General features: G+C 42.5%; 1 protein-coding gene across 1 annotated transcript in view; it reads right to left on the reverse strand.

Moving 5' to 3' along the window:
- The window catches only part of LOC147124077 (EF-hand calcium-binding domain-containing protein 6), a 118,177-nt gene that overhangs the window by 9,412 nt on the left and 88,918 nt on the right, over nt 1-19,847 (reverse strand). Inside the window, 6 exon segments of the mRNA XM_085981305.1 lie at nt 5-161; nt 4,298-4,470; nt 4,603-4,846; nt 5,064-5,188; nt 5,621-5,744; nt 10,619-10,729. Of these exon segments, the coding sequence (XP_085837431.1) occupies nt 5-161; nt 4,298-4,470; nt 4,603-4,846; nt 5,064-5,188; nt 5,621-5,744; nt 10,619-10,729 (934 nt within the window).

Consider the following 19,847-nt stretch of genomic DNA (forward strand, 5'->3'; position numbering starts at 1 on the left):
TTACCTTTCGCCGGAGCCTTGCTGTGATGGTGTCCAGCCCTGTGCTGTGACGTTCAGTAAAATGCGTGAGAGGATGCTGCAGCACCGCCACCATGTTGCTTCCCTCTCGCCATTGTTGCCTGCGCATCGCAAATGGTTTCAAGAAGTCTAGGTAGGAAACCCTGGCGACCAAGTTAAGATGAGAATCAGTAGTCGACAGACATTTTACATTTACAGGCAAGTTATTCTCACATATTTCAAAACTCCAAATAAATTATTTTATCTCCTTTAGTCGATTTCAAAACGTTGAAAGTAACAATGAAGGTATGACTGGATTTATAGTGCACTGTTCTTCAGCACCATTTGCTATTTTATTACTGGTACACCCGACTCTACGGATTCTTATTCTTCTTTGCACCTAGTAACAGTCATCCCTAAAGATTAGGGATTTGAATTCAATTGCTTCGGCCAGCGATAGGATTTGAAAGTACTGAGGTCAGCAACATAGGGATTTGGAAAATTGTATACGGTGGCGATTAAAGTATTTTTCAAAAATGTGCTCTTGGGATGCGGGCAAGACAGCATTAGTTGCCCATCCCTAGTTACCCTGAGGGCATTAAGAGTCAAGCACATAGTGTGGGTCTGGAGGCACATGTAGGCTAGACTGGGTAAAGGTGATAGGTTCCCTTAGTACTGAAGTACAAAGGGATCTGGGGGTCCTGGTGCACGAAACTCAAAAGGTTAGTATGCAGGTGCAGCAAGTGATTAAGAAGGCCAATGGAATGTTGGCTTTCATTGCTAGGGGGATAGAATATAAAAATAGGGAGGTATTGCTTCAGTTGTACAAGGTATTGGTGAGACCGCACCTGGAATACTGCGTACAGTTTTGGTGTCCATACTTAAGAAAGGACATACTTGCTCTCGAGTCAGTACAAAGAAGGTTCACTCGGTTAATCCTGGGGATGAGGGGATGGACATATGAGGAGAGGTTGAGTAGATTGGGACTCTACTCATTGGAGTTCAGAAGAATGAGAGGCGATCTTATTGAAACATATAAGATTGTGAAGGGGTTGGATCGGGTGGATGCGGGGAAGATGTTCCCGATGATGGGTGAAACTAGAACTAGGGGGCATAGTCTTAGAATAAGGGGCTGCTCTTTCAAAACTGAGATGAGGAGGAACTACTTCACTCAGAGGGTGGTAGGTCCATGGAATATGCTGCCCCAAAAAGCTGTAGAAGCTACATCATTACATAAATTTAAAACAGAAATAGACAGTTTCCTAGAAGTAAAGGGAATTAAGGGTTACGGGGAGCGGGCAGGAATTTGGACATGAGTCTAGGTTCGGATCGGTCATGGCCCTGTGGGTAGCGGAGCGGGCCCAGGGGCCGTGTAGCCTGATCCTGTTCCTATTTCGTGTGTCTAATTCTGTTAGATTCAGGAGATGGTTCTGTGATAGTGGATTGGCGGTTAGGATCAGATCAGCCATGATCTTATTGAATGGCGGAGCAGGCTCGAGGGGCCGATTGGCCTACTCCTGCTCCTATTTCTTATGTTCTTATGTTCTTACCTGAAGGACATTTGTGAACCAATCTTATAACAAGACCACTTCCATGGTCATCCTAGCCCGCAAATGGCCAGATGTATTGAATTCAATTCCACAATTTATATGGTGATTGCTGGTCCAATACACTATCACACTACCCAATCCTCTCTAAGAAAAAGTCATTTAGAAAGAATTGATGGCTTGGGTTTAGAGATCTGTTCTTACTGCAGATTAGGTAGATAGTGTCAGAAATTACTTATATACCAGTTATAGTACATAGTTTGTATTGATGTTAAACGGTTTCAGCTTCCACATAAGTGACGGGCAGAAAAAAGCCAGCTGGTCCAGCAAACCTACCCCACACTCATGATGCCTGGAGCATGATGACTGGACACTTTCTACCCCCTTTAACAGCCATGTAATCTCCTGTGAGGGGCAAAAATCCACAAGAAACTCAGGACCAAAAAAGGAGGAAACAAATCTAGAAAATCCTTCTCTGACCCCCTCAGGCAATCAAAACTAGTCCAGGAGACCACATTGGCCATACTGACGTTAACTTTTAAATCGGTTACTTTTTATAAGATGTGATCTCTGCCCCAGCCAAGAATCGGTGCAGGTCTCTTTTGAAGGCTATACTCTGGATGCAATAAAACTGAAAAATCAGCTGCAAAGCCAAGTTTAAAAGGTTCTCAGGCAGTCCTTTGTACTTCTGAGGTTTCATTTTTTCCCCACTATTAGCAAGGAGTTGATGGTCACTCTTAGTTAACATGAAAATTGAATTGGCATTTCTCTACTGTTGAGCACAGCTCTGGACACATGTGCAGAGTTATGCTGTCCTAAACTAAAGAGCTAAGCACAGTCGATAGTTTAAATTGGGTCTGCCTGTCTCACTGAGTAGTTATCTGTCTCAGACTGGTAGCTATAGTATAATATAGTATATTAGTATAATAGTGCCATAAAGCTGGTCAGATGCGGTTCACCATCAGCACTTAAGAGTCATAACGGCACAGAAGGAGGCCATTCAGCCCATCAAGTCCATGCCGGCTCTATGTAGAGCAATTGTTTCAATCTAGGGATCCAAAAAATTGGGTCAAGAGAACCATATACCGAAACCCCCAGCAGTGGTTAGTTTAAAACCTGAACTGTAGTTTGCCGATATAAAATTGCCTATATAAAATTCTATACTTCAAACATAATTGATTAGCTGTAAAGCACTTTGGGACATCCTGAGGATGTGGAAGGTGTTATATAAATAGAAGTTGTTTATTTAATTGGTTGTGAAGCACTTTGGACATGAGGAGAATGTGAAAGGCACTATATAAGTTCTTTCTTTGCAGCTCCCTGACTGCAGTATAAAGGCAATCTTCAGCTGGTCATGTCTTACTGTCATCCTTCTAGTCAAAAGCAACCTCTCAATGTTATCCTGTCATGATGTAATTTTTGTAATAAACTCCCCCACCAAACGATTGTTTCTCTATATTTCCATACAGTATTACAGTGACTACATTTTCTTTCTTTCTTTTAACTAAATGGCAAGTTTTTTCATTACGTACACATGTGCCCCTGTGCATCATAACACCTACCTCAGCGACATCACTAAATGAAAGTTTCCCAAAGATGAATTGTGAACCACAGTGAACTCTCGTGAGATCCACTCTGTGTTTATTTGTCTACTGTGGCTGTAGTCTCAGTTAAATGTTGCTACTTGACTTAACTTTAAATTAATGTAAAATTTAGCAGAATGTAAATTCTGGAGAAGGATAAAGGAACAGTAGGATACAATCACACATTCTGAAGCTTAGCAGTACCATTATATAATTACATGCTGATATAAATATTAGGAAATTAGGAGTAAGAAGGAAAGTCAGATAGATTTTTTTCAGCCAAAGGGTAAGAGTGTAGTTTGCTAAGTTTCCAGGATTGATGCAGGCTGCATAAATGTGTCCAAGTAACAACTGGATGCATTGCTGAAGAGAAGAGGTTGAGGAATATGGTGAGAAGGCAGGTAGGTAAAGCTGATCTATAAGAAAAGAGAGACCAACTTCTTTAGGGCCTAATGGATTTAGCTGTCCTTATCATTCCTATGCTCTTATAAGGGATGTTGCTCAGCAGAATCGCTAAACGTAACTACTCTAGTTGGCTGAGACACTTGAGGAGAGGTGAGTTGACTTAGACATTCAATGACAAACCAAATATACTGGAAACACAAGTAAGTCAGCATCTAAAAAGAGAAAAGTCAGGTTAACATATGTATATAGTTCTAAATAACAACAGAAGACGCTGGAAAAACTCAACAGGCCAGGCAACATCCGTGGAGAGAGAAATAGAGTCAACGTTTGAAACCCTTCTTCAGTTTCGACCTGAAACGTTGACTCTTTCTCTCTCTCCACGGATGTTGCCTGGCCTGCTGAGTTTTTCCAGCGTCTTCTGTTGTTATTTCGGATTTCCAGCATCCGCAGTATTTTGCTATTGTATATAGTTCTAGGTTCTTTTGGGCTTTTTAATTTGACTGCTTCATTTTCACGCTTGCTGCACTGTTCACGTCACTGCCAGTCTGCAGACCCCTTCTGAGGCCCGCCTTACTTAACCTGGTCAGCTCTTTCAATGCGATGTTTAATTTCCTGGGCAACTAAAAATTCACTCTAAAACCGATCGTCTCAGCTCCAAAATATGTTCAAATAGATTTTGTCTCCCTGTGCACTCCTTCCCCCCTCTCTCTCGGAGCTCCGAGCTCGAATTCAGTCGCTGGAGAGAGTGAACGAGGTTGACCTTACCGGCCATCTCCATTGACTTCGAATTTCTTTGCCAGCATTTCGCACTCGTATTCATTTAAATTCATACACAGCTCGGTCAGGATATCTTTAAACTCCTCTTTGCTGACAAAACCGGTGCGGTAGGGGTCAAGCTCCTGAAATTCTTTCCTAAGATCGTCCCACAAGTAGTCAACCTGGAAGTTGTAAAAGTTAAATCAACAATGATTTGCTTAGCTTAACGACGTTGCATTTATATATATATGATGATTGATATAGATATTAAACAGGGAGGACGCTGTCATTGAATTGGAAGCCAGGATCCTCACTTTGGCGCGAACACTGTCCACCAGGATGTCAGACGCACAGTTGAGGTTTTTCGAGCGCATTCTTAAATCGCAGTCTCCCTTTCTCGGAGGGCTGATTTTGGCGTTGGGGAAACAGGCGGATTTCGGAGAGTGGCCGAAATGTCTCACGAACTCCAGGAAATCCAGTGTTTTGTCCTGGTTCGTGATCAGCGTTTGCCAGAGCCTACGAATCTCGCCACGAGTTACCTCTGGGCAAACATCAAATCTGGCAGGGAAGAGGAGCGAAAATAAACAAGACAGTCAGGCAGGAGGAGTTGGACACGTTTGGAAATAACTGCAAATACACAAATACTTTAAATGGAGCGAAGTGTTTAGCAGAGAGTTCTAAAATACCCCACACGACTTGTGAATGTTACTGTATTATCATTTGGAGAATATTTCCAACTCGCCAGTCCTATCCCCTCACACACACACACAGTTACCGTTTCAGAAGCCGGTACATCGTTTCATGGTTGAGCCGCCTCGAGTTAATTTCATCCAGTTCTTCAAATTCTTTCTCAACTTCTTGGTACTGTTTATCTAACAGAGTTTTAATAATCCTGAAGAGCTGTGCCGGCAAAAAAAAAAAAATCAGAGAGTTACATCGTCAAGTTAAACCTCATACTTTATATTTGCAAAATGCCCTTTGGAGGAATGTTTCTGAATAAACGCCAGTCCAGTCCTGTATCAGTAAAGGGATACACATAGGGTTTTATTATCATAGTTACAGTTTCATTATCAAATGCACTGCACATTTGAGCCTGCCAATGTTTATCTCTTAGCCTCTGTCAGGCAATAACCTATCAATAACTCTGAGGCATCATCGTGTTCCTTATGCAATGTATTAACGTTTAAACAGGAACATTAATTACGAATAATTAAGCGCTTTCAATTAACATGTTATTTACTTCTAAAACCGGTGAGTAAATCTTAATAAAGGTTGATATGTAAATAACAGTCGGACACATTGGTTCCCTGGCGAGATGGTATAAAACAGCACCTGCTCGGGGGTTCTACCGTATCTCCTGTCTTCATCCAGTTGGTTTGAGGACTGTTCCTCGTGCAGACCTTTACCCCTTGTTATGATTGCCGACTTCTCGTCAAAGAGGCTAGAAACGCCTTTCCTGTCGAAAGTGGATAAATGAACTATTATTTCTCAACTGAAACAGAACACGACAGCGTAGAGCCTTCTGCTGTCTCCTGTCAGTGAGATCTCGATACCACGATGAGGAACTTCCTTATTCACAAACTTACTATAACACTAGTGGATTTCCCGTGACACCGGGAGCCAAAACCAAGTGGACTCCACAGGTCAAGCGGGGTTAGAGGGATGAGGATAATTGTTACCTAGCGTTGCCCTGTAGCCTCTTGTACCCTCAGAACACCATTTCCCTACAAATACTGATTTAATTCAATTCCTCCCTCTCATTACACCCTATGTTCCCTGACATCTCTGGGAGGTTATTTGTGTCCTCCTTTGTGAAGACAGAACCAAAGTATGTATTTAATTGGTCTGCCATGTCTTTCCCCATTATAAATTCCCCTAATTCTGACTGCAAGGGACCTACGCTTGACTTCACCAATCTTTTTCTCTTCACATATCTATAAAAGCTTTTGCAGTCAGTTTTTATGTTCCCTGCAAGCTTACTCTCATACTCTATTCCCCCCCCCCCCCTCTTAATTAATCCCTTTGTCCTCCTTTGCTGAATCCATTGATGACTGTTGTTCTGAGGGTACAAGAGGCTACAGGGCGATGCTAGAGCAGAGTGGAGAGGGAAAGTGGAGAGGGGTGGGGGTAAGGTGGAGGAGGGGGTAAGGTGGAGATTAAAATGTACCTCTTTGACCAATCTTTTGCTCATCTACCCTAGTATCCTCTTATGTAGCTTGGTGTCAAATTTTGTTTGACAACACTGCTGTGAAGCGCCTTGAGACGTTTTACTATGTTGAAAGCGCTATATAAATGCAAGTTGTTGTTGTTGTCGTCAAATGGCTGGGTGGTACTACTGAAGTAAGCTGATACACATGGGCAGAGCTTTGCTCCTCGGCCGTAAACGTTAAATGTTTAGAGAACCTGAGCAGGAGCATCTGTCTTCTCAATATTAAAATAACTCGCCAAAAGTTTACAAAGTATACAGGAGGTCTGAGGGACCCTGCCCCACTGGTCACATTTTAAACCAGGTTAGACAGTGCACTGGAGTTATACTAAATTTGGCAACAAGCCCAAGTGATGTGAAACTACCTACCCCAAAGGCTCTTAGACCACTGAGCTCTGAGTCAGATTCGAGCCCGAGTCAGATTGGAGCCTGACTCTCAGTTGTATTGTCACAAGGCAGCATCACAATAGCGGTACATCCGCACCGTTAATATATTATGCTTCCCTTACTTTAACTGGCATAAACCATTGGTAAAAAGCTATCCTGTCACCCGCTGGTACAGAACGAATGACCATTTGGTTTGAGTTGAATAAATCTTTTTCACCTCAAAACAGATAATAGTTTAGAGGAAAATGTTGCAACTGTTGCAGATTAGAAGCAGCTAAAACACTAATAAAGTAAAAGTAATACTAAAAAGCACAACGGGGGACAAAGCAAATTAATTGTAAATGCATTTCATAACTGAAGCAAACTTATGACTATCACCTATCTTCTCATCATCTATCAAGTTGAGTTTTTCTTAATTAACTATCATCTGATTCAGTCAAATCCTCAGAAGCCTTCCTCAACAACACCACACTGTTCTGCCATCATTGTCTGCCATTGAGAACCCTCCATTTAATTGGAATCGGCAGTACCTACAATGCAAACAGCCCCTGGTCCATTCATCTCTCAGGTTCAACTAACGACAATGTTGATGCTAAGAGGAAAGTGACCTTAGTAGCCGTGTGTATTAAAAGTAGTCTGGTCCATGGTAACAGGGGAATTTACTCATTAACATGGCGTTGAAAGGTTCTGCGCATAAAGGTTATCAGAAAGGCGAGGCATGAGGCGAACGGGAGCCTGGTTGCTGATAGAGTCGCCATATCGTCATGTGTGAAAAGAGTGGCAGTTGAACACATCCAACACCTGACAAACTTGACACCAGTCAACCCTACAAGTTCCTCTGAATGGAAAAAACAAAAGACATCACTAAATGAGTTTTTCTTGCGCTTGGGTGAACGGTGTGGCTGCTTTTGGGAGGTTGTTAGCTGCAAACGTGGAGGCTTTTGTCCACGGGTAATGACAGGCACTTTCCATCTATTTGAACGGGAAGACCACTCGGAGTCTCCACGAGAGACACGGTTACTGGGGGCGACCCGGGGTCAGACGGAATTAACCAAGCGAAAACAATGCGAAAATTAGCCTGACACTTAGCAAGTAACCGAGGACTTTATCGAAATAATTACCAATGGCAAAATTGCTTCAGAACACCAAATCACAATTGCAGGGGCACACGGCGGTCAGGATTAAATGATTTGTTCATTGTTAATTTATTAATGTATGTATTTGCGAATGGCACCTCGGTCTCCATGCAAAGTGGATGATGCAAAGATGCAGGTGTTGGGGCTGTCGGGGGGGGGGGGAGCCCACATTTTAGGGCAGAGAAAGCTGGAATTTTGCTCCATTTGCTCCATTCTCTGCGAATAGCTGATCAAGTTTAGACCCTGTACAAGAAAAAAAACTAGAATAAAAGAAATGGGTGTTGTATGATAAATCACAGTAGAAATCAGGCAGTAGAACGTTAGTGGTGTTTCAGCATTCGAGGAGACTAAGATGTGACAAGTTAGCAAATGAATACTAATTGCAATATGTGAGCAATCCGTGATTAGTTGAAACCGAGAAATCCCTTCTTGGAAAAGCAGTGCAAAGTTTTCATTTAGCTTCTAAAATCACTTTAACCGTCTTCACCCTTCTTTTTTAGTTAGAATTACCGAGGCAAAACAAAACTGTGTAGAATCAATTTGTTTACAGTGTTTTCTTGTTTCGAGACACAACTACATGCGTTGTTTTTAAAATTAGGCAGTCTAACTAAATACATTGTTCACATGGCGCTATTAGCATTCATTTGAGACCATATCTGTCTACTCCTGCTATAGGAGGGTTAATTTGATATGAGGCTACAAAAGGGAGGGTGAATGAGGTGTGGAAGAGTCGGGATAGAAAGGGGGGGGGGGGAAGTTCGTCCCCGAAATACTGAAGTGTAAGAGCGGAGTGAAGGGGCGATAGTGAAGAAATAATAAGGGGTGGAAAATTTCAGCCCATGTTTCTGTCTTAAGGATTGCTGACCCAAAGCTGCCAGCCACAGTGGGGACTCCGTGTAAGACACGACCTCAGGGAAAAAAGGGAATAAAACAGCTCAGCGTGATTCAGGGAGGCTAGTAGTCACACGTTGATAATTTCAATGTCACACACACACAGAAAGTTGAAGAGAGATGGAATATTATATATAGATAGAGGAAGAGAGAAAAATCTTTGGCCAGAGCTAAGCCGGCCACCATCCGAGTAGCGATGGGGATGTTGGAGATGGGATGAATGGATAACATTGGCAGGGATCGGGGTTTGTAGATGAATGTGGAAGTGTAGAATGGTTGTTTCTTTTTTCTCTGTTTGAGTTGATTGTTGTTTCTGTCTGTTTTTTTTTTCTTGAATCGCTTTAGGGGGACAGGGAAGTCAGTGTGGGCGGCTCTGAAGAAGCCCCTCTCTACAGCTGCGACTCAGCAGATTAAGCAGCTTCATCCACAAGGCAACATTACACAAGTAGTCTTTGAACAAAAGTCATGGATACTATTAATGATATGGTAATCCTTAATCGAGCTACCTCCCAGTAGTGGTTATACTGACATGGGAAGAATATCTAAGTCCTGGAAGCAGCCCGCGACAACACTGTGCTATTGTTTACCCCAAGCCTGACCAGTAGTAACTTTTTTCCAGCATTTCTAACAGTTACTTTTTTTCCCCTTTTTAATAAAAAAAATGGAAAACCAATGCACTGAATCTAAATCGGTGTGGATTTTCTCCGCACAGTTCCCACACACGTTTAATATCTTCTTAGTGTTCACTACACCAGCTGTTTACTGGATACTTTTACATATTAAAAATAAGACCACACAAAGGCAAAGTCTAAGGCCTCTGGGAAGAAGTTAACGGTGGAAGAAGGTTTTAACATTTATGTATCTCTCATGTTTTATAACTGACATTGCCAGTTGAAGTTGAAATAAACCCCCTTCTCAATAATGAGTAATAAGCAATGTTAGAAGGCTTGATATGTTGATTTTTTTTATCATGATTATTATTTCTGAAAGACAGCACAAATCTCATGGAAGAAAGCATTTTACATTTAATAAACAATTATCTAAAGTAAATTCAATTTGACTGTAGTTGATTTGTGAGGATAAATGTACTAAAATGTTAAGAGCCAATCTGGGTCACTTCCTTGTCACAAGCTGGTGTTTATTTTTAAAGCGCTGTATCAAAGGTAAGGGACATTTGCCTTCTATTTTATTTGAAACAGCTGTTCTTTAACTACTGCTGACTAGCATGCTTTTTCTGATACACCTGTCATGTTAATAATCACGGACAAATAGTATTCTTGGATGTGTAATAATATCATGGTGATAAGTGTGATTGCATCAGTTTTACATAGTTTCATTCATTTGAGATCATCCACTTTGAGTAAAGTAAAATAATTAGCCAAGGAACTGTGGATAGAATTGTTATTCTTTAAAGAAATTAGAATTAAATTTCTTGTTAATATAAAAAAAAGTCAACTGCTTTAAAAGTCACTTATTACAGTGTGCAGAAAGGTAAAGGAATCGGATGTTCTATGTACAGTATTGAAACAGTCAGGAGAGAGGCTCATTGATTCCTCAGATAAATGTTGAACAGATTTCAGATATGCAAAGCTGTCAAAGAAGCATTTGAGATAAATACAGTGTGCACATTTAAAGGATATTCCGATGCTTACTTAGAGTTTAAAAGGGTTTCTGAGTCTGTCCCAAAAAGAACCAAAAATAAAGCCATACCTAGAGTCAAACATGGCCATGAATTGGGGGTACCGGACATTTCCGTCTTCATCAAGGGAGATTCTGTCAATGAGCAGCTCAAACTCTTCATCAGTAATCTCCACACCAAACCTGCAAAAAAAGAAGAAAACAGCAGTCAAAGAGCAAGTTCATTTTCAGGTCAGCGCTGCCCACAAAACACTCGGCATATGGCAGCCGTTAACTTTTTGTTGCAGAATCTGTCTTCAAGATCAAGAGCACCACATGAATATCAGAGGTTAATCAGGGTTTTGATGGCTCCAGATCTCAAAAAGAAAGAAATTCTACTAGGCAATCCATCCGTAAGTATAGCACATCTGATGACTGGAGATCCATACTATACAGCCAAAGAAATCAGATGGGTTTGTAGCTTATGAAGTTATTCATTGCAGTTAACCACTCATACTAACTTAAACAAGTGAACTATGAAAAGGCTTCCAAAAGGATTTTGTCAGCATGTTAAAACTTAGGAAAGTAGCAGGAGCTTTTTGAAGACCTATCTAAGACATTTATCCCCATTTACACATGGGGATAACTTCACAAGAGTTTTAACACAACAAAATATTCTTACTATAATAGTAGATCTGAAAAAGAAAATGGAATAAAGCTTTGTTAGTCTGTGATTGTTGAACAAGTACAGAACATCATAACCGGGAATACAGTGTGGGGAAATTTAGCAACAGCAGTTTAACAAATCTACATTAAAACGGCACAGTAAGGCCTGAATATCTTATCGTTCCATTCTCTGGAGAGCCCCAGGTACAAAAACTAAGCAGCGTCAGCAACACATGACTTTTTACATTTTTAAATATATGTTCACATAATCTTTATTAAAACACCAGGCACTTCATTATGAATCATGAATGAGACAAACCTAAATAATGGATAGCTCCCTCAATGGTGGAACAAAATTAGCATACAGTGTACATCACTTAAGTATATACTACCTAAATAGTTAAGAGCATAGTTTTACAAAAGACCGTTTTCCTCCCAAGCTTCCTATGTAGCCTTATTCCCAAAGGCACTGAGACTGTTTCAATAGGTAATCTCATACTGAATAGAAGTGTGCAATGGAGGAAGTATAGCTCCAGCCTGGTGTGACTGCATTTTAAAAGTGCCCAGCAGTACACTGGTCTCCCAAGGACTTTATAAACTTATTTTTCATTTTTTTTACATTATGGAAAATGGATGCTCCCACCTGCACTAAAATTGGGCCAGTCAGACTGTGAGGTTTGCCCCAATTTTACTCTTTTAATTTAAATGTTATACAACCTATCTTCCCTAAAAAGAGGCAACATTTCAGGGAGTGGTGCCTCCCAAAATAATTCTAAATAGAACAAAATACCAGAAAATAACTAAAATAACAACATTTTAATATTTTTCTTCTTTATGTGTTTAACTCCTTTTTAAATGTTGTGATTGAATCAGCCATTGTGATAATACATTCCACAGTCTAATAATTATTTTCTAACCTCCTTTATGCTTCTAATATTAATCAAAAATGTTTAACCCTCTTCTTACTGATTTACTGACCAGTGGAAATAATCTTTCACTATTTATCCTCTCCGATCCTTTCATGATATTGAACTCTTCTATTAGATCTGTCCTTAACTTTCTCTACTTCAGTGAAGACAGAGCAGGTTTTTCAGTTTTTTTATCCTTTCATTCCTGGTATCATCCTCGTGAATCTGTGTTGTATCGTTTCCATGACTCCAATTTCTTTTTATAGTGGGGTGTACAAAACTGCACACAGTACTCCAACTATATCCGAATCATTGCCATCTATAAATTAATTATCACTTCCTTACTTTTATTTAATGACCTGATATATAAAGCCCAGAATCCCATTTGGCCTTTTTATAGCTTGTCCCACTGAAATCTCACTTAAAGGCCTGTGTATCTGCAGCCTTATAATTCTCCATTTTATTGAGAATTTTACCATTTAGGTTATATCTCCATTCTCTGTTCTTTTTCCCAAAAGGTACCACTTCAGATTCATCCTTGTTGAATTGCATTTACCATATATCTGCTTACTCCTCTAACCTGTGGTCTCTTGTAATCTTCCTAATAGTTTGCCATGCCCCTTAATTTGGCATCAGCAAATTTTGATAATGGCCCAGTAATTCGGGTCCTAATGCGTGAGTACGCACGGGGTACCCACGCGTGGACCCGATGGAAGTGCCGGTTTCTTGCATGCACAGCGCATGCGCGGGAAAACGGCACTTCCGGTCCCCTAAAAGCAGGGGTTAAGAGGTGAAACGCGTGCGACGTATGAGGCAGCGCGTGCGCGTTGAACTTCCTTTTTTTTGACAGGTTTGCCCGTGTGTGAAGGCCTCCACTTTTTACACATTAAAAAAGCAGACGTAAGGACTTCATTTTAAAAGGTAAGTGGTCAATTAATTAAAATTAGAACATTTTTTCCGCGGGTTTATTATTTTTAAATACTTTACAGTAAGGTACGTGTATTTTTAGCTCCGATTTTTTATAAAATTATTTTTTTCAAAAATTTAAATTATTGTTTAAAATGGTTATTTAATGTTATTTATAGTTGATTTAAATAGTGTGATTTAAAAAAAAATTATTTTAAGGTTATGTACTGTTTTGGGCGCCCAGAGTTTTCATAAGTTTGACAGGTCTTATGTCAAACTCATGAATGGACTTTCCCCTCCTCCGATTGGTTGCCCAGTGCTCACGTGATCCCAGCCGACGCATCGCACTAAGTACGCTGCTGGGTCACGCAAGCACAGCGCGCCGGGAGCTGGAACGGGCCACAGACAGGAAATCCACACAGGCCCAAGCCTCAACTGTCAGCGCGCTATGTAAGTGTAGGTCAGGGGCTTGCACCCGCGGGAAGCCCCCGACACAAATATCTGGGCCATTATTCCTTCTAACCTTTTCCAAATCATGTATATGGAGAACATGAAAAGCCTCAAAACAGTAGCATACCACTAGCTACATCTTGGTAGGAAATCAATAGAAGTTCAAGCACTGATACCTGTATGACTCTACTCAACACTCCCTCCATGGGTCTGTTGGAGTAAAATAGAGAGAACTTTACTCTGCACCTAGCTGTGCTATATCTGACATGGGAATGCTTGATGTTGATATAGGATCACTTTGGTTTCAGAGTTCAGTTGGCTCTCATCTGATAAGGGGTCCCATACGAAATAATGGCCTAGATTTTGCTGTCAAAATAATAGTGAGGCTAATGGCGATCTCTGTTATTTAAGCATAAATGGTACAGCAGCTTCAGGCGAGGAGCAGATGCAGGGTTAAATGCCAATATCCAAATGTTGCTGTCCAAGTTGCTTTGTGAAAACGGCATTTTGCTGTCAGCCTCACCATTGACATGCATTGAATATTGTGAAGTTGTTGTATTTGCATGGTAGATATGAACTAAACTCACCACAGAAAGTTAAGTCTTGTAATTTCACGGGTATGCGTAAGTACCCTTTTAATGATGTGATAATTGTTAATTACTGCCAATCAACCTCTCTGGCACTGAAAATTAACTATTACAAGTGTGGAGTCTCATTCCTTCAGGCATTAATTGTTGTTGGAGATTATAAAAATGTCAAATTTAAATATATTTTTTTAACTTTTCCTTTCTGTCTCTTTTCTCTCTCTCTTAGTCCAATCTTTCTTTCCCTCTCTTTCTGTACCTGATTTGACATTGAATTCACCCACTCTAATTTACACTTCCTTCTCCGCCCTTCTGCTGTTTATTTCTCAGTCCTTCAATCTGACTCGTTAAGGAGCTACACAGTTGCTTACTATAGTAATCTGGGATGTAATGTTTAAGTTATCCACCAGATGGAGCCAAAGAGTAAGGTTTCACATTCACCAGTATTTAAGGTAATGGGTCATGTACTCAATGTCCTGGTACACCAGTTATTAAGGTAATGTGGCATTGCATTATGGGTATGACTCAGAGGTGAATCCTCCATCTTGCCATCGGGCAGTTAGAATTGGGTGTTTTGCTTGCAGCCTGTAAGAGATGTTTCTCTGCTACACTGGGTAATTAAACAGTTGGGTTTTGTTCCTAATAACTCGCTTCTCTCAGTTTCTGACCTTACCACTCGGATATCACACTTACCCTGTTCACTTAAGTCCCAGTTGCCCTATTTCCTCCTCGCTGCAATGTTATCAGATTGTACTTACAACAACTTAGTGAGTGAAAATGTTTTGAGCTGAAGGGTGCAAGGGCAAGTCTAACTAATGCAGACACCATTAAATGCCCAGCTACAGAAAAATCTGGCCCATTAACCTAACTTTGTCTTTCAGACACTGATCGAACTACTGTTCATTTCCAGATTTCTATTTTATTCCCCATCAAAAGGCTATTGAACATGGGGCCCACAATCCTCTGGACTGGAGAGCCCCGTTTATATTCAAAAATTGGACAAACTCATCAGTATTTACAGTTCAAGTTTATAGACGTTTGGGAAACTACTGTGTCTTTGCAGCAATGTGTCATGGCTGTCACACAAGAAACTCAAGGTGCAGCAATTTTTAAAGTGGTCATTTGTAAAAATATTGACCCCATAAATCCATGGAAGTGCAATCTCAGCAGTTGTGCAAGGATTACACCCAATACAGAACTCCATTGTAGATTCTGCTGAAGTTAACAGGTTGGGGAGAGGTCTCCAGCATTGGGTCCTCGGCAGGGTGGGGGCACATCTGTGGTCGCCCACCCCGCTGTAGTTCTGGAAACACAGGGTGGCTGGCCCAGGGGATGTGCCAAGTTCCTCCCACCCAATCCCCAGGGCTCCAGCCTCCAATACCTGCCTGGATTCCACCCCCCACCCCCACCGGGCCCTTCAGGACACTGGAATACCGCATCGTACTTGGTGTACCAGCTTCCTAACTTATGTCGGAAACCTTTGAGACTGAGAAAGCAGGAGTTTCCAGTGTAGGGAATCCCCAACCTCAGCCCAGAACCCTCCATTGTCTGTGAAAAATAGAGAAAGGCTTGCATTTATATAGCGCCTTTCCCATCTTATAGGACATCCCAAAGCGCTTTACAGCCAATGGAGTACTTTTTTGAAGTGTAGTCACTGTTGTAATGTAGGAAACGCAGCAACCAATTTGCACACAGCAAGCTCCCACAAACAGCAGTGTGATAATGACCAGATAATGTTTTTTTAGTAATGTTGATTGAGGGATAAATATTGGCCAGGACACCGGGGATAACCCTCTTGCTCTTCTTCGAAATAGGGCCATGGGATCTTTTATGTCCACCTGAGAGAGCAGACAGGTCTTCAGCTTAACATCTAATTCAAAAGACAGCACCTCCGACAGTGCAGCACTCCCTCAGTACTGCACTGGAGTGTCAGCCTAGATTTTTGTGCTCAAGTTTCTGGAGTGGGAATTGATTCCACAACCTTCTGACTCAGAGGCAAGGGTGCTACCCACTGAGCCACGAGTGACGCTGCAACATAGAGGAACAATGTTTGGTTTAACAGGGTAGATATTCCCATGGGTGAAAGTTAAGTGGCTATTTTAACCCTTTTGCAAAATTTGTGACCTGAATGCCATGAAAGTAATTTCTAAGAACACAGCAGACCAATGGGACGCTTTAGAGACATGGGTGCTAAATCCTTCATGTTGTTGTATAATATAATAGTTGCTATGTATGTGTGTGATATAATTGTATATATTTCATTTATAATCATCAAAAAAATACAAGACATCTATATATAAAAAACCTGCATTTATATAGCACCTTTCACGAACACCGCACATCCCAAAGCGCATTACAGCCAATGAAATACTTTTTTTTGAAGTGTAATTGTAATGTATGTACCTTTAAGGGGAGAACTACTTTTTACAGCTCCTGTATGCTGTAGTACCGGCAGTGACCACACCTGTATATAAACCCTGAGTAGCGATCTGTACAGTTAGTTCTAGAGTAACCCTCATTCAGTAAACACCTGTTGAATCGTTCCCTGCCGTCTGTTGTCTGATTATTGAAGGACACAACATTAAGATACACGGATCTAACAGTGGCGACGAGTAAGTTCGAACCTACCTGCAACTCTGCATCACCTCCCAGGGATTCGCTCCTGGAGAACAGTGGAAGAAGGTCGAGTCCAGAAGCACGGGCGTCGATCATGGGCAACCGCCCAGTCATCCAGCGGAGATTTGAGCATCGCAGGGGAGGCTGTCGAGAGCCAGGCTTGGCTTTCCAGTCACGGTGGTCCAGCGAAACAGGCTGGCAACAGGTACTGCGCAGACCCTTCCCGGACAGCGACGGGCTAGAGCCCGACTGAGCGGCACAGAAAAAGGCCAAGCAGCGTCGACGGGGGAGAGAGAGAGGGCAGAGCGCACAGGGCGCAGCCGGTGTTCAGGACCGAGCGGCGTCAACGGGGGAGAGAGATGAGAGAGAGCAGAGCGCAGCTGGTGTTCAAGGGCCGAGCAGCGTCAACGGGGGAGAGAGGCGTGCAGGAAAATGCGAGGCGCTGCCATTGCCACGAGGACCGCAGAGAGCGGCATTGGCAGCAGCGCAGGAGCAGCGCACGAAACCCACAGGGCATCGCCATTTGCCACGAGGACTGCCGAGAGCGGCGTTGGCAGCAGCACGGGAGACGCCATTTTAAGCCACAGCGGGGAAGAAAGGAAAGCGCGGGAGATGCCATTTTAAGCCAGTCTAACCACACCCAAAAATGCCGAAGAGTGGCAGTATCACAGTGTTCGACAATGAAGTCGAAGATTGGACGACATATGTTGAACGCATAGAAGTATACTGCAAGGCGAATGAAGTGCCAGATGACAAGAAAGCGCTGGTATTGTTGAATTCAATGGGTGCAAAAATGTATGGCTTACTACGAAACCTAGTAACCCCAGTGAAGCCAGTAGAAAAGGATTTTGAAAACATAGTGTCAATCCTACAGGACCACTTAAACCCCACACCGCTGCTGATAGCAGAAAGATTTAAGTTTCACAAAAGGAACCAGCATAAAGATGAAAGTAATGCTGAGTATTTAACGGAACTGCGCAAGCTATCGACGAAACACTGCCAGTTTAGAACGGGACCAGCAGATACTTTAAGGGACAAGTTTGTGTGTGGGCTTCAAAGTGAAGGAACCCAGAAACGGCTTCTATCAGAAAAGGATCTTACGCTGGACAAGGCTTTCAGCATTGCAGTATCACACGAAGCAGCAGCACGGGGCGCTGCAGAGATACAACGGAAACCGCAAGAATATGGCACAAATGAAATGTCATACGGAACAGTGAAGTGCTATCGCTGCGGCAGAACAACACACGACCATAATGATTGCTGGTTCAAGGACAAAGTGTGCAGACAGTGTGGAAAAGTAGGACACATAGCAAGAGCCTGCAGGTTGGGAAAGAAAACCAGCAGCAAGAAATCTCCACAGGAGAAGTACAAGAAGGTACATAAGGTGACGGAGAGTAGTTCAGACGAACAGAAGAGTGATACAGACTCCAGAAGCAAGGAGCTGGGTTGTCTGAAACTACATAATGTGATCAAAACGGAGGATCACCAAACTATCTGGGTCACGCTCAAGATAGCAGGAGTCCAAGTGAAAATGGAATTGGACACAGGATCAGCCCTAACAGTCATAAACCGAAGGGACTACAAGCGGCTATTCTCATATATACCCTTGAGAGATACAAAGATTGTCTTGAAGATGTACACGGGGCAAAAAGTCTACCCCAAAGGAAAAATAAGGGTGAACGTTATATATAACGGCAAGGAAACACCAAAAATGGACCTATATGTATTGCCAGATGGAGGACCACCACTACTAGGACATGAATGGATCTGGGAGATACAGCTACATTGGCATTCCATACAGGCACTGACTGTGGCTGACAAAAAGGATGATGACGTCACACCTGGGCGACTGTCAAAGATCCTGACTGACGCGAAAGAAGTGTTCCAGCAAGGACTCGGAACACTAAAAGGCATGACAGCGATGATTAAAATTGAAGAAAACGCAAGCCCAAAATTTTTTAAGACCAGACCTTATGCGATCCGCCCAGCCATCGAAGCAGAGCTGAAGAGTCTGGAACGTTCAGGTGTACTGTCCAAGGTAGACTGGAGCGAGTGGGTTACACCCATCGTCCCTGTGATGAGAAAGTCGTTGAGCAGCACACCTGGGGAACCAAGGAAGGTTCGCATCTGTGGGGACTTTAAGGTAACAGTGAACCCGGTCCTTCACACCGTACAATATCCACTTCCGCGGATTGAAGATATTGTCGCCTCGCTATCTGGAGGGAAACGCTTCACTAAGATTGATCTGGCCCAGGCGTATCTGCAAATGGAGGTAGAAGCAGCATCAAAAAAGTACCTCACAATCAACACCCATAAAGGTCTCTACCAATACAACCGGCTGGTATTCGGGGTAGCATCAGCTCTGGCTATTTGGCAGAGGGCAATGGAACAAGTCCTGCAAGGGATCCCAGGGACCCAGTGTTATTTGGACGACATCCTGGTCACGGGCGAAAATGACAGTGATCACCTTGCCAACCTGGAGCAGGTGCTCACTAAATTGCAGGAATATGGGCTCCAAGTTAACCGCCCCAAATGCGAGTTTTATAGAAAACAGATCTCGTATTGTGGCCACGTTATCGATAAAGAGGGGTTACATAAGTTCCCAGAGAAGATTGAGGCAGTAGTCAAGGCTCCAGCACCGGAAAATGTGTCACAACTGAGGTCGTTCCTCGGGCTGGTAAACTACTACCATAAGTTCTTGCCAAATTTGTCTACAATACTACACCCGCTGAACACCCTACTGCAAACTGGGGTGCCATGGAAGTGGAGTGACGAATGTAGACGAGCTTTCCAGAAGAGCAAAACACTAATCACATCAAAAGAGGTATTGGCCCATTACAACCCGGCATTACCAATTCGGTTGGCATGTGATGCGTCACCCTACGGCATTGGAGCGGTGCTGTCGCACAAATTCTCGGACGGCTCAGAGAGGCCAATAGCCTTTGCGTCACGATCAGTAACCTCAGCCAAGCGTAACTATGCCCAGATTGACAGGGAGGCCCTCAGCCTAGTGTGGGGAGTGAAAAAGTTCAATCACTATCTGCACGGGCAGAAGTTCACCTTGCTGACTGACCACCAACCACTTGTCTCCATCTTTAATCCAAAGAAGGGCGTTCCGGTGATGACTGCACAACGGCTACAAAGATGGTCCCTTTTTCTAGGGGCGCACCAATATGAAATCGAGTATAAGGG

Source organism: Somniosus microcephalus, chromosome 1, assembly GCF_052327205.1.
Source record: "Somniosus microcephalus isolate GS21.2 chromosome 1, FLI_Smic_1.0, whole genome shotgun sequence".
Lineage (NCBI taxonomy): Eukaryota > Metazoa > Chordata > Chondrichthyes > Squaliformes > Somniosidae > Somniosus > Somniosus microcephalus.